Source organism: Leptonychotes weddellii, chromosome 1 (assembly GCF_054177405.1).
Source record: "Leptonychotes weddellii isolate Sample4059 chromosome 1, ASM5417740v2, whole genome shotgun sequence".
NCBI classification, from domain to species: domain Eukaryota; kingdom Metazoa; phylum Chordata; class Mammalia; order Carnivora; family Phocidae; genus Leptonychotes; species Leptonychotes weddellii.
The window spans coordinates 78,215,538-78,229,142 of record NC_138369.1 but is presented as its reverse complement, the minus strand read 5'-3'; the positions used below and the strand labels follow the sequence as shown (position 1 = coordinate 78,229,142).

General features: G+C 43.6%; 1 protein-coding gene and 1 long non-coding RNA gene across 4 annotated transcripts in view; one reads left to right on the top strand and one right to left on the bottom strand.

The window, feature by feature from the left end:
- Nucleotides 1-5,361, bottom strand: part of LOC115942197 (uncharacterized) — a 54,811-nt gene extending 49,450 nt beyond the window's left edge. Inside the window, exon 1 of the long non-coding RNA XR_014147115.1 lies at nucleotides 3,954-5,361. This is a non-coding gene — a long non-coding RNA (uncharacterized LOC115942197). The remainder of the gene's footprint in view (nucleotides 1-3,953) is intronic.
- Nucleotides 5,360-13,605, top strand: part of RYK (receptor like tyrosine kinase) — an 84,906-nt gene continuing 76,660 nt past the window's right edge. For all 3 annotated transcript variants that reach the window (XR_014147102.1, XM_006736899.3, XM_081826633.1), the window contains exon 1: nucleotides 5,360-5,603. Coding sequence is in view for 2 of the 3 variants with exons in the window: in XM_006736899.3 (XP_006736962.2) it covers nucleotides 5,375-5,603 (229 nt within the window). In the remaining variant the exon portion in view is untranslated. The remainder of the gene's footprint in view (nucleotides 5,604-13,605) is intronic.

Sequence of the window (13,605 nt, the reverse complement as noted above, 5' to 3'; positions counted from 1 at the left end):
TTCTAAAAAAAAAAAAAAGCTTGAGGAGGAACCAGAAGTTTACATAATTTACAAAATTACATAATCTCAAAGTATCTCCCCCCAAATTTCTTATTAATCACAAAGGAAAAAATAGCAACTTTACTATTTTTCTACTATTACTATTTACTAAATACTATATATTTCCTACTAGCAAGGAAATGTATCAGACAATACATTAACCAGGTGGTCAAAGATATTATCACCAGTAATGGGCCAGAGTGACATCATGGGCCTTCTTCTTCTTCTTCTTCTTTTTTTTTTTAAAGATTTTATTTATTTATTTATTTGAAAGAGAGAGACAGATCATGGGGAGGAGGGACAGAGGGAGAGGGAGACAGAGTCTTAAGCAGACTCCATGCTGAATGTAGAGCCCAACGCAGGGCTCAATCTCATGACCCTGAGATCATGCCCCTGAGATCAGGACCTGAGCTGAAATCAAGAGTCAGATGCTTAACCGACTACACTACCCAGGTGCCCCAACATCATGTGCCTTCTGATATGATATACTGAGAATACATCATTTCAGTGATATTCCTGTCAAAAATGCCTAACTACCTAAAAAGATATGACAAATAAATGCAAAGTCTGATTCTGGATTGGATCCTGGACGAAGAAAAGACAGTTATAAAAGACTTTTTTGAGACAACTGATGATATTTGAACATGGACCATCGATTGGAAAATAGTATTGTATCAATGTGAAATGTCTGTATTTTGAAAATTGCACTGTGGTTATGAAAGAGAGTCCTTTTTCTTAGAAAATGTACAGTGAAGCATTTGGGGGGAGGGGGCATTATGTCTCCAACCTATTCTCAAATGGTTCAGAAAAATGCATATTTATCTATCCATCTAACTAACTATTAATGATAAAGGAAATGGAACTGAGAATTTCCTGGAATTTTCAAAAGACACCAGATCCAGGAATCTCAATAAATTTCAAGCAAAGTAAATGGAAAGATAGCCACATTCACATATATCCCAATTAAACTGCAGAACACCGTAAAAAAAAACAACAAAAACTTAAAACAGCTATAGAGAATAGACAGATGATGTGTCAAAGTGGCAGTTAGACTTACAACTGACTTTCCGATGGAAATAATGGAAACCAGAAGACAGGTAAGGAAGAGTATGTCTGGAATACATGAGATCCCTTAGGGGGGGTCTCTTAGTTTATCATGCCCTGTGATTAAGGTTAATGGCAAACTATGACAATTCAATCCAGGTTGGATCAGTAATGGCCAGACTCTTTAGGAAAGATTTGGGTCACCCCCACCAGGTAAAGAATTAGGACTAGCTGCAGAAGTGTATATTGGTCTTTAGGAGGGCGATTCAAGAATCTATCAACATTATAAAGTAACTCCCTTTGATTCAGCAATTCCACTTCTGAGAATCTACCCTTTTAATATATATAATATGTATAAAGATGCATGTGCAAGGATGTGTGGTCTATCACCAGAACCATGAAATCTATCATGATCCATCCCAACCAAAAGAATACCATGGATATACCTCTGTATGCTCTGTCATGCAAGCATCCTTAAGATCTCAATTTATTTTGATCAGTGAAAATAGCAAATCATGCAGACCATTACCTTTTGTACAATTTCATTTCTATAAAACTGAAAGTATGCACAAACACACAGTTGCGTGTCTAAACACATATACAGACAAGTGTGTGTGTGTGCGCGTAAATATCGAGAGAAAGAGCTATAAGAACATACACCAAACTGGGAGGTGGGGGAAAGTGATGATGATTTGTATCAAGGAGGATGTTTTCTTACTCAGTGTACTTCTGTGATGCTTGAGTCTTTCACAACACAATGGGTTAATATATTGCTTGTGGATGGAGAACGTTTAAAAAGTAAACTGCTCTAAAGTAGACAGACCAGCATTCCCAACTGCTCCTTGAAAAGAAAGGGAATGTTTTCAAAACTTAGAGCCACCCCTTTCTAGAGCCCTCCCCTAGCTAAGTGAACTCAAGGCCGGGGTGAGGAATTGTTCTCAGGGCTCTGTGGGCAGGCATCTATTCTCTTGGACATGAGCTGGGACTCTGAGTGGAGCATCAGACTCCGTGTATGGAACACCCCAGTCATTTCCATTATCTGGGAGGCGTCATCCCAGCACTGCCCCATGCAGGGTGGCCCACGGCTCCCATTCACCCACCCTGCTGTATCTCAAACCCAAGGCTACCCTTTTTTAGGAATAGCAAAAGAAGCCTTGATGATAGTGTTTTCCAGGTCTCTGAAATTTGTGTCCTGGAGTAGAATAAGGTCAACCACAGTGACAAGCAAAACCAAGAATGAGGCAGTGTGTAGAGTATGGTGATGATTGCAGTTTTCATTTCCTCTAGGCAGAGAAACCTCAGGAGGCTGAGGTCAGGGCTTCCCAGCATTTTTACCCTGAGACTTATTGGGACATTTCAAAAGTTTCCCCCCACACCTTGGTGTGTGGGGGGGGCAGATGATTCCTTCTCCAGGGATGGGATGAGATTGTATGATGAACTTTGTGTGAGACCAAGTACCCTGTACAGACAGGAGAGACTGGGAATTGGTTTGTTCTCTGGGGAGTTAAAGTGTTGGGACATTCACAATTTTAACCTTATTTAGAAGTTAACATCTGAATATAGATTTGAAGAGGTAAGAGATGAAGCCAAGTGAAAGTCAGAAGGAAGAGTATTCAGGTCCAAGGAGCAGCAGGGCAAAGGCCCTGAAGTAGGATTGTGTCTGGTGTGTTGCACAACCAAGAAGTCTTTGTGGGAGGGAAAGAGATAAGATCAGAAGGGAAGGGAGGAAGATGGAGAATGAGAACTGCCTTGATAGCCTGTAAGGACTTTGCCTTTTATTCTGGATGAATTAGGGAGCCGTTAGCAGTCTAAGAGCCAAGTAGCACCATGATTTGGTTGTGTATAATAGGATAGTTCTGGTTGCTATGTTGAGAACAGACTAAATGAGTAAAGGAATAAGGGGAAAGCAGGGAGGCCAGTGAGGCAGCAACTACAACAGTCCAAAGGAGAGCTAGTAGAGTTGAGATTTTCTTGACAGAGTGGCCAGCATCACCTGGAGAGCCTGTGATACTCTTTGGGAGACAGGGACTCTTTAGAACAAATAATGAAATGAATATACCACTTCTCTGTGTTTCTACCCCCTGAGGTTGATACTTTTATTAGTCTGGGGTGGGACCAAGGAATTTGCATTTCTACAAGTTACCCCGTGATAGAACTGCTGGTCTGGGAACCATACTTTGAGAACCACCAACTTTTTCTTCACAACACTGATGAAAATGTGCAATGAACATGTGTTTATCATATTTCCTCAAGAGAGGACACCCTTGTGTCCCTGTGCCAAGCATGATGCACTGAGCTCAGCTCTGGGCCAGGCATGGTGCTGTACTGAATGAAGTTCTTGAGCATCTCTGGTTTGAATGGTTTGGAGGTAACTGGTGATTAAACTTTTCAGGAAATGGTCATTAGAGGGAAGGGATTCATTATAATAACAATGACAATGGGTGTGACACTCCGCCTGGGCATTTTACTACATCTTCTCCAATTAAATCCTGTGAAAGCCCTGTGAGTCTGGCATTATCACCTCTATTTTATGAATCTTGGGGTTTAATTTTCCCAAGGTCACACCATTAACAAGTACCACAGCCCAGCCAGGCCTGACTGACCGCTCTGCTGTGTTTACATCACAGGCTACGTCAAGAAGTCACTGATACCAGGAGATTGCCTTGAAGACAGGAGCTTCCTCACTTGGGGACTGTGCGCCATTTTGAAAAATGCAGGGAATATGCCATCCTTTAAAAAAAAAAAATGCCTCCTGCCTGAACTGAGAGCCCTGTTCACACAGCACATTTCCAGCCCCAAGCTCTTCTTGACAGAGCGCTGGTCCCCTAATAGGTAGCAGCGGCTGTCCCAACATAAGACGTTTTGCTGACCTTTGTGGTTTTTTGCCGTTCTCTGGTGGAGCACGTTTCCTCAGCTCTCACCTTCTTCTCAGCCTCCTGTAGGATGATGGACACAACTCCGGGGCTGAAGCTTCACAAATCGAGGCCAGCCTATCTCTAAATGGAATCCATCGCTCTTCCGAGAGAGGGGGAAAATAAAGCTCCAGGACTTCCCGCCTCATCAGTCGCTCTCTTCCCCCGCCCTCCCCAGAGGATAAAAATAGCCTCCTCCCGGGGCCTCCCAGCCGGAGCAGCAACGGCGCCCGGAAACCGGGCCTGCCCCGCGAGCAGATGCGCAGTGACGCGCGGGGCCGGCGGGCGGCCCGGGGATCAGGGAGCGGACCTGCCCGCACCGGCGAGGTGAACCGGCCGGGAAGGGACGCTGGGAAGTCTCAACCGAGAGAGGGGGCACCTGGAGCAAGTTTGAGCGCGATGGTGGGGGCTCACATAAATGCACCCGGAGACCTGGAGGTCCGCGCGCACGGGCTCGTTCGGAAGCCTTTGGAAAAGCCGAGGCGTATCCGCGATTCTTAACCTCTTTAGTGGCCCGGGACTCGCTAGAACAAATGACGAAACGTACCTAGCACTTCTCTGTGTGTGCCCAAGCACACAACGGAGAAACACACACACACACTTCGGCATACCACAGGTTAATAACCCCAGACGAGGGTTGATAATGGGGACGCAGAACGATTATAAAAAATAAAAATTCCTAACGTGTAAGGATAAAGTTACTAAAGTTTGCTGAGCAGGATCCTTTTGGAGAATAAATGCATACTGTCTTTATCCATGGGAAGTGACACAGAAATGTTAATGTTCATCTCCGATGGTGGTATAAAAGATGCTTTCTATTTTTCACCATTTTCTCAGTAAGAAAAAAGCAGGTTTCTCTTTTGCTACCAGAGCGGCCGCATCAGGCATTATCCTGGATCTGGGGAGCCTATTCAGCGGCAGCTGCGGCCCGGGCCTGCCTGCCTGGACTGTGTCGCGGGGAGCCGGGGTGTTACAGACAATAGACAAGCAAACATCAGGCTGGTGACAACGTGGGACGGGGTTCCTTTAAAGGGTGCCCAGGGAGCCCTCAGCCGGCGGCAGCACTTGAAAGCCAAAGCGCTCCCAGCCTGGTCGCGACCAGCACGGAGCGGATGGTGCGTGCGTGCGCGATCTCGGGGCGGCGGCGGCGCGCACGGGCGCGCCTCCGCGGCCAGCCCCCTGCAGTGGACGATGCCGCCGAAGCGGCGGCGGCGGCGCGCTGCGGCGGTCTGAAGCGGCGTCCGGCTGCCACGGGCCGGCGGCGCGATGAGCTGGGCGGCCGCCCCCGGCTCGGGGCTGTGAGGGGCTCGGGGCCGGGGGTGGGTGGCGGCGGCGCGGCGGGCGGCCAGCGCTCCTCCTCGGCGGCGGCGGCGGCGGCCATGCGCGGGGCGGCGCGGCCGGGGCCGCGGGGCCGGGGCCGCCTCCCCGGGACCCGCGGCCTCAGGGCCCCGCCGCCGCCGCTGCTGCTCCTGCTCGCGCTGCTGCCGCTGCTACCCGCACCCGGCGCCGCCGCCGCCCCGGCCCCGCGGCCTCCCGCGCTGTCGCCCGCGACCGGGGGGCCCAGCGTGAGCCTCTACCTGAGCGAGGACGAGGTGCGCCGGCTCATCGGTGAGTGGGGCCGTCTGCGTCGGGGTGGGCAGGTCGGGCCCGACCCCGGCTGCTTTCGGCCTCCCGCGGCCCAGCCCTAGAGCGGGGGACCGGGGCCAGGTCGCGTCCCAGCTCCCGGGGGTCGTCTCGGGGCCCTGGCCTTTGCCTGCCTTACTTGGCCAGGAGGTGTGGTCCCTGCCCGGACCCCGCCCCGGGTCAGCCTTCCGGCCTAACCCCTACGTCCTCACTGTCCCGCCGCGAAAGACCGGGGATCCACCCCGTTCCGTCTTCCCCACAGCCTCTTCGGCTTTTCGCCCTATTCCCTATTCAAGCGCCCAAACTTTTCTTCCCTGATGCACCAAGTTTCTTTGATCCGTCCTAGGCGTGTCATTGTAGGGCCCTGGATTTTGGATTTTTCGAAGTCCACGTTTTATTTAGACCAAACCTGCACACCCCTGGCTGTGGTTTTGATGCCCCAGTAGAGGCCACAATACTGTGCTCTTACTTTCTGGTTATCATACATCTTTTTAAAAATGAGGTGGCGGGGGGGAAGGGATAGGTTAGAAGGGCACTACATGTTCGTGGCAGTCTCCAGATCTTGTGACGGATAAGCATATTTTTAAATGGGGAATGAATCTCTGGGTAGCAGACCTGTTAGTTTCTTCAGTATCTTTTTGGTTCTTGTCTTGGATATGTTGGACTGTGGACTAATCTGTATTTCAGGGCCACTCTCCTGCTCTGAATACCTTGTAGGGAAAGGAGAACTTAGCTTTGGGTCAGTTGGTTGTACCTTTCCACCTAATTAGCTTTGTCGTTTGGGGAATTAATTTGAAAAATAATGGTGTTTTTGTGCTGAGACTGTGGATTCTGGAAATGAGCCCTAAGAGGAAGGTCTGATAAAAATGGCCCCAAATGGGAAGTCTTTGGTAGTTAAGGATACCTACACATTCTTTGTGTGTTAGACTTTCTTTTGTGTGTTGTGGCACAAAATAACATTTCTCCCTCCTCTTTATTTAATCTCAGGTTTGTGGTACATCTTAGTGAAGGAGGGGGGATTATTTTTTTAATCATCCGTTATCTGTCAGTTTCATTTTTATTTTTTTAAGTTTATCTTGAGGTCGACTCAATGTTGAAATGGTATTGCTTTTAGCAGTCTGTTTAGACATTGTTACATATATGGGTTTGTAGTCTTTAATCAAAGAAGAATGCTGTGTTTTTGTAATGTCCTGCCCTTCTTAATCCTCTTTTTAGTCTAGTTGAATTAGCTAAATTTAGTTGAGATGAATTAAAACTGCAAATTAGGTTAGTACTTGGAGCATAAGACAGGTTTAGGAAAAATAATGAATGCTTACAAATAGACTCATATCACATAATTATTTAAAAATATTAATGCATTCTGCATGGTTTTTAAAGTTTTTTGGTTAAAAGCTTGTATATAATTTGTGACTTTGTTTACATATAAGAGTACATGTTAGAAACCAGCCAAGTGGGGGTAGGGGTTAGGAACAACCAGAGGCTGACAGTGATTGAGTGCCTGCCATTTACGGGCCCCTACATGTTTTATACACATCATTTCCTCTAATTTTCTTGTGACCCAGTTGAGTAGATACTATTACTCCCATTTTAGAGTTTAAGAAAGTGAGGCTTTAACCTTTTCAAGGTCACACAATTTATAATCATTAAAAAAAATAAACACAGTGTTGACATAGGCCACGAAATTATATTAAATTTAATGAAGATATTGTTTATATAGAAGTTTTGTTACGGCATGGTGGAAAAGAAGTCATGGCTAATTAATACTTGAAATAATGTATATGTATTTGTCACCGGACCGATGAACATCCAGCTTTATGACCAGGAATGAGCTGTTGGGAGGCGGGGAGGGAGGATTGCTTCACTGATCAATCTCTGGGGTAAGAGGGACCTCCAGTGGTATTTTTTCTAATGCAGATAGAGTTGACCTGTTAAATTTTGACTCTCCTTGCCAGATCTAGGTCCATCTCCCTCATCCACCCTACCTTTAAAGTATTCCTTGGCTGTTCCTGGGTGGGGAAGAACAAGTGGGTAGGACTCAGATGTGTACCAGGCATCTTGAGTTCTCAGACTGCAGTTTCTCATAGAAACTCTTACGGTGTTTAAGACTACTTGAAATAATAGTTTGCACTACATTTTTGTATCATTGTGGGTTAAATGCCTCTGAAAGCTGACTTGGGAAACTAGTCATCATTTTATAATATTTCTAAGACGATGAGTTTGGAATTCCAAGTAAGAAACTTATAAATGAACTTGATAGTGACAGCTTTATAAATTGAACTAATTGCCCTTGATATGAGAATAAGTTGGTGTTTTAATCCAATTAATACGTGCACACAGTTTAAAAATCAAATAGTGCTAAAAGGCTTAACAGAAAACACAGCAGTGTCCTACCCTTGGTCTTTTTATCCTCCAGGTCCTACTTTCCAGTGGAAGCTACCGATCTTACACTAGTTCTGTTTATTTATTTATTTTCCTGTTTTTTACTTTCATGTTTTGAAATTAATATAGAATAAGCATTCGATTGCCTAATACCATAATTGAGCACTTGCACTGTTCTCTGCCCCAGTTCCTCGATATAGCTACGTAACAATTTTTGGTAAAACCAACAATCAGTATTTACATTATTGCATATATATTTATTGCTCACTTCTGAGTTAAATAGTGATGCCAGATTATGGGGGTTTTTTTCCCTGGAGCAAATAACTGCCTTCAACTTTTTGGTTAGTTTTTCATGTATTTATGGCTACATTCCTCAAATACCCCAAGAAATATGTTCAATGCCTTTGATATTTTTTTCCAGGTAGCACAAATCATCTCTCATTTCTACTTGGTTTCCTCGTAGAGACTCCCTGCTTGGGAGCCTTCGATCCTCTTGTTCCATTCTGGACAGTAGGATTGTTTTTCTTGTAATTTCTGTTCCCTTCTCTCCTGCCTTGGAACCTGTTTCCTGGATCACTCGTTTTCTTTTTCTTGGTTTGCTTTGTTTTGCTAAAGCGTATCTTCAGTAGCTTCCTAAGAAGGGATGCATGGAAGGTAAATTATTTGAGGCCTTGCATGTCTGAAGGTGTCTACCATAGGTGCTTTATAGGTCCTTTATAGATAATTTGGCTACATTTAGAATAGTAGGCTGAAAATATATTTTTTTCCCATAATTTTGGATTGGATTTAAGGGTTTCTGATGAAAAACTCAAAACCATCTGATTTTTGTTTGTTTGTTTTTATTTTTCTGTTTTTATTGAAGCTCAGGGCCTTTTTCTCTGGTATTCTGAAATTTATTTTTAAAAAGATTTTATTTATTTATTTGAGAGAGAGAGAGAGCAGAGAGGGAGAGGGAGAAGGAGACTCCCCACTCAGCAGAGAGCCCGATAGGGCTCAATCCCAGGATCCTGAGATCATGACCTGAGCCTAAGGCAGACGCTTAACTGACTGAGCCACCCAGGCACCCCTGGCATTCTGAAATTTTAATAAGCTTTTGTGTGGGTCCTTCCTTCTGTTCGCCTGTTGTCTGTCTTGTTTTAGTAGGCCCTTTGGATCTAGAGACTCATATTCTTCAGTTTTCAAAAACGTGTATTACTTTGATGATTTCCTACCCTTTGTTTTTTGTTTTTTTCTTTCTTAGACATCTATTGGTTTGATTATTGAATCTCCTGGAATTGATCTTCAGATACTCTTAACCTATGTTGCCTCTTGTTTATATCTTTGTATTTGGAGGTGGAAAGTGTGTGGGTGGGAATCTTCTCAATTATGTCTTCTAAACTTTTATTTTTAAAATTCTAATGATGCTTCTAAGTTTCAGAAGCTCTTTTCTCTGTTTTCATTTCCATTTATTTTCATTTTCTGTTTCCATTTTATTCTTTATGGTTGTATTATCTTTGAGGTGTGTATATATATATTTTTCATTTTTCCTATATGTTTAATATGTTTTTAATATTTCTTCTGCTTCCTCCAGTGTGCTTGTTCATTTCAGGGCTCTTTTTATGGTTGTTTAGATCACAAACGTCTGGTCATCCTTGGCTGTCTGCAATTAAGAGTGAGATGCTGAAAAGTTGATTAGGAGAGAGAGTATGTGTGCTGGTGGTCTAGTGACTTCCTTTGGAGTACAGGTAGACTTTTCATTACCCATCTACTCCACATATCGGCACCTTCACATCTTCCTTGAGAACAGTCAGTGTCTGCAGAGAAGATACTTCGAATAGCCTGCCACTGATGTGTTTGGTAATACACTGGCTGCCTGGGTTTGGGTTATGTGGTTGAGGAGGGAAGGAATGGAGATAAAGGCCACCCACCATTCAAGCTGTAGACTTTGACTGCTCCTCTTTACAGTTCTTCTGCCTCTGTGGTTCAGTTTCTTCAGAAAAAACTTAGGGTCTCCTGCTGGATCTGGTGGCCCACCCCTTGCAGAGGCACCCCCTTTGTCAGTCCTGAGCCTCAGGCTGGCCTTTGGTACCTCAGCGGTCCTGAGGAGCAGTGACCACTTCTTCCTCTGGCTCCCCTCTTGGAAAAGTTTGTTGAAATGTATGTTGTGTTGTTGTCTTCTTTCCCTTTCTGTTTGTCTTTGTGGTTTAATGTCTTTGTGATTTCATTAGTATCATTCAAAGGAGTTTGGGGATGAAATGGGGATAAAGGCCAGTGGTTATTCCACAATATGTAAATGACAGTTAAGGTTGGGCTTTGACTATTGAAGAGCTGTTGATGTGTAACAGGTTTGTTTTTTGTTTTGTTTTTTTTTTTTGTAGTAATATTTAGAAGAGTAGTGGTTGATACTTTTTAGAATGCTGCTGGAATGTAGCAATCTTTTGCCTTTGTCAGGCACAAAGGTAATTCCTGTTTCAAGTATATACTGTTATTTCCATTTTATAGATGAGGAAACAGACTTAGAGGAAGTATGTAGTTAACCCAGTTCCTTGGTTGTGGGACATATAGTCCTGATGGAAGTCTGTCTGTACAGAGACTCCAAAAGCCTCAGGAGCTTTTACTGTCCATGTGGCATCGCTATGTCCCCAAGCCCAGTTTCATTGCTCTCATTTACTCTTCTTAACAGGCTGCAATGTAGACATTCATTTCCCCATTTTTACTGGTGAGGACTTTGATTTGGGGCCCTTTGGGCAGTGAGTAAAGGGTCTGGTCTTGCCTCAGTCCTGCTTGAATCCAGAATCTTTGCCTCTTTGTCAGCTCTGGAGGAGCTATGATTAACTGAAAACACTCAAGAAGTAGAATCTGAAAGCCTGCTACTACATGTTTGTGCTCTTGACTGTTATCTGCATCCTCCTATGTTCTCTCTCTAATTGTATTAGATAATGATACATAATTCTATGTATCCTAATAATAATTCTAATAGTATTGAGTTCCCTGGAAATCCAGGGCTTGTGAAACTAGTATGTGGCTGGGGCAGTGCTAGGAGTTTGCTCCTAGCAGCATGCTGAGGGGTGAGAGCTATTGTATAAACTGGTTATGGCAGCAGTGGTGATAGTGATAGGGACTCTTGTAAGGGTCAGGGGCCTTCTAAGAATAGACTCTGCCTCCCACCAATTAGAAATTCACTTTGGGTAACTTGCTTTTCTGTTGAAGTAAATACCCTCTGGAAGAGTTAAGCATTGTTCACATCTTATTTAAAATCAATTAAATACAAGTTGAGATCAATGCTCCCCAGATCAGTCCAGTAAAAATTTTTGAAGCCCAACCAAGTACTGTATATTGTGGTAGAAAATGGTGACTCAAAATTATTAAATTCCTTTTCTGGAGGAACTCAGAATTTCGGAGGGGAGACTAACCATTTTATTGAGGACTGTAACACTGAGATAAGAGTCATAGTGCTGATTGACATAAGTAAGTTATTGTAGGAGTGAATACTTTCGACTCTAGAAAGGGGAAGGGGAGAGAGCCTTAGAGAGTTTAATGAAAGTGTTCCAGGAACGGAGACATTTGAGGATGACTTTGATAGGCAGAAAAGAGGAGCAGTTCTTGTCAGGTGAGAAAACAGCATGAAAAAGCTATAGATGTACGGAAGTAGATGGGTGTGAAATCAAGAAATAGGAAAAATCTAATGTGGCTAAAATAAGAAAAATTGGCAAAGCCGGGAGTGGCAGAATATAAAGCTGGGAGGTAGGTTGAGATTGGATTAGGAATTTGAATTTCATCTTGTGGGTAATGAGCAGATGTTGGAAGAATTTAGGAAAAGAGAGTGCACAAACAGGACTGGGTTACAGAAAAGTTGACTTTTGGCTCCAGTGGAAGGGGGCTTGGAGAAAGACAAGCTGGATTTGGGAAATGGGACAGAGTCAGCCTTGTGCTGATAAGAGGGATCAACTAGGGTAGTTGAAGGAGTGGGATAGATTTGTGAGGAATGTGCGCGGAGTTTGGAAAAGACTTAGTGGGGGAGACCTCACGTTAAAGCAAAGAGAGGAGTCAGAGAGGACTCCAGGGTTTCAGATTTGGGCTGTTGAACTGAGGAACTCTTTCCATTTGGGAGGTAGTTGAGGGAAAGAAAAATAAGATGAGCCATGTGTTCCTCTCCTCCCAGCACCTCTCTTTCCTCTTAAACCTCAGGCCAAGTGCTTGGTGGGGGAGGGCAGTGAGAGTGTCCTCCCTACTGATGTGTCTGGCATACCCTGAGAGGTGTGGGGTGCTTGCTGGTGGAGTTGGTTAGCACCCTGCAGCAAACTCTTAACCCTGGGCATTTTGGGTGGGGTTGGTGGCATTGATGGCAGCATTAATTTGAGTCCATGTGTTCTTCATTGGGAGAGCAAGGCTGAGACATTGTGCAGTTGTGGGTTTTGAGTTTTTTTTCCCCCTTCTTCATGCTACACATGTGGGAGAACTCTATCCAATTATGGCTAAACCTGTCCCCTATGAGTCACATCCTGAGTTGACTAGTCAGTTCTGAAGGTGCTGCCTAAAATACTGTTTGGATTTTAAGGGTCACTTTAGAAACAAATGAAATCTGAGGGTATTTTTTTGAGCATCCTGAATTGAGAAGTTTCATAGCATTACTTTTGTGGTTTTAATGCAGTTATGCCAGTGTGGTGAAAAAACTTGCCAGCTATACATACTAAAACAAAACAAAACAAAACTTGGACATGAAACAGCATGAAGAAGCTATAGATGTATAGCTTTAGCTACTCTGAAGTTATATTACACTTAAAAGTGCTTTTTTGTGTTATCCTTGTTGATGCAAATCAAGTACAATATTTTCTGATCAAAATGTTATTAAACAACTTTCATTTATGTGGGACCTCTTAAGATGTGATGTGCCAAAACAAATGTGTGTATATTGCTGAGTTACATAATAAATACTTAGTGAGTGATTCTTTTTACTGTGCCCAGCAAGTGTTATTACTAAGCAGTAGAATATTTCTGAAAAGTAATTTCATAGGTCTCATGCTTGTTCATGAGATAAATATGTTATGTCTTGTTTATAAATAAATATGTTCTTATATAAATATGTGTTTTAGTATACCTCTTGCTATATGCCAAGTACTTCACATGTGTTCTCTTTTTGTTTATCAATCATACAAAGTAGGTGGCATTGACATTTTTTTTTAATAGATAAAGCTGAGGGTCTGGGAAATTACGGAATTCACGGGAGGTCACAGAGGTGTCTGGGGCTTTGTGACTCCAAAGTGCATACTTTCTCTCTGTGTTGCCTCTGAAGGTTAGCAGTTTACTTAGTCTATCTAACTAGAATCATCTGAGGGGCTTAAACAAAATATGGATTCCTAGACCTATCCTGAGCAATTTATTTAGGAGATCAGAGATCGGGCCCAACTCATGAGCTTTTTGAATGCCATGTTTCATTGATTATAAGTTTTCTCACGTTTGAACATCTCTGAAATTGGAACCATTTTACAATCAGAGGTGAGTCATCAGTTAACTGACAGTTCTTTTTTATCTTTCTTAGTGGCACAAAAAATAATGGTGCAGTCTAGATTAAATGAAATATGGTATTGTAGGGGCGCCTGGGTGGCTCAGTTGGTTAAGCGACTGCCTT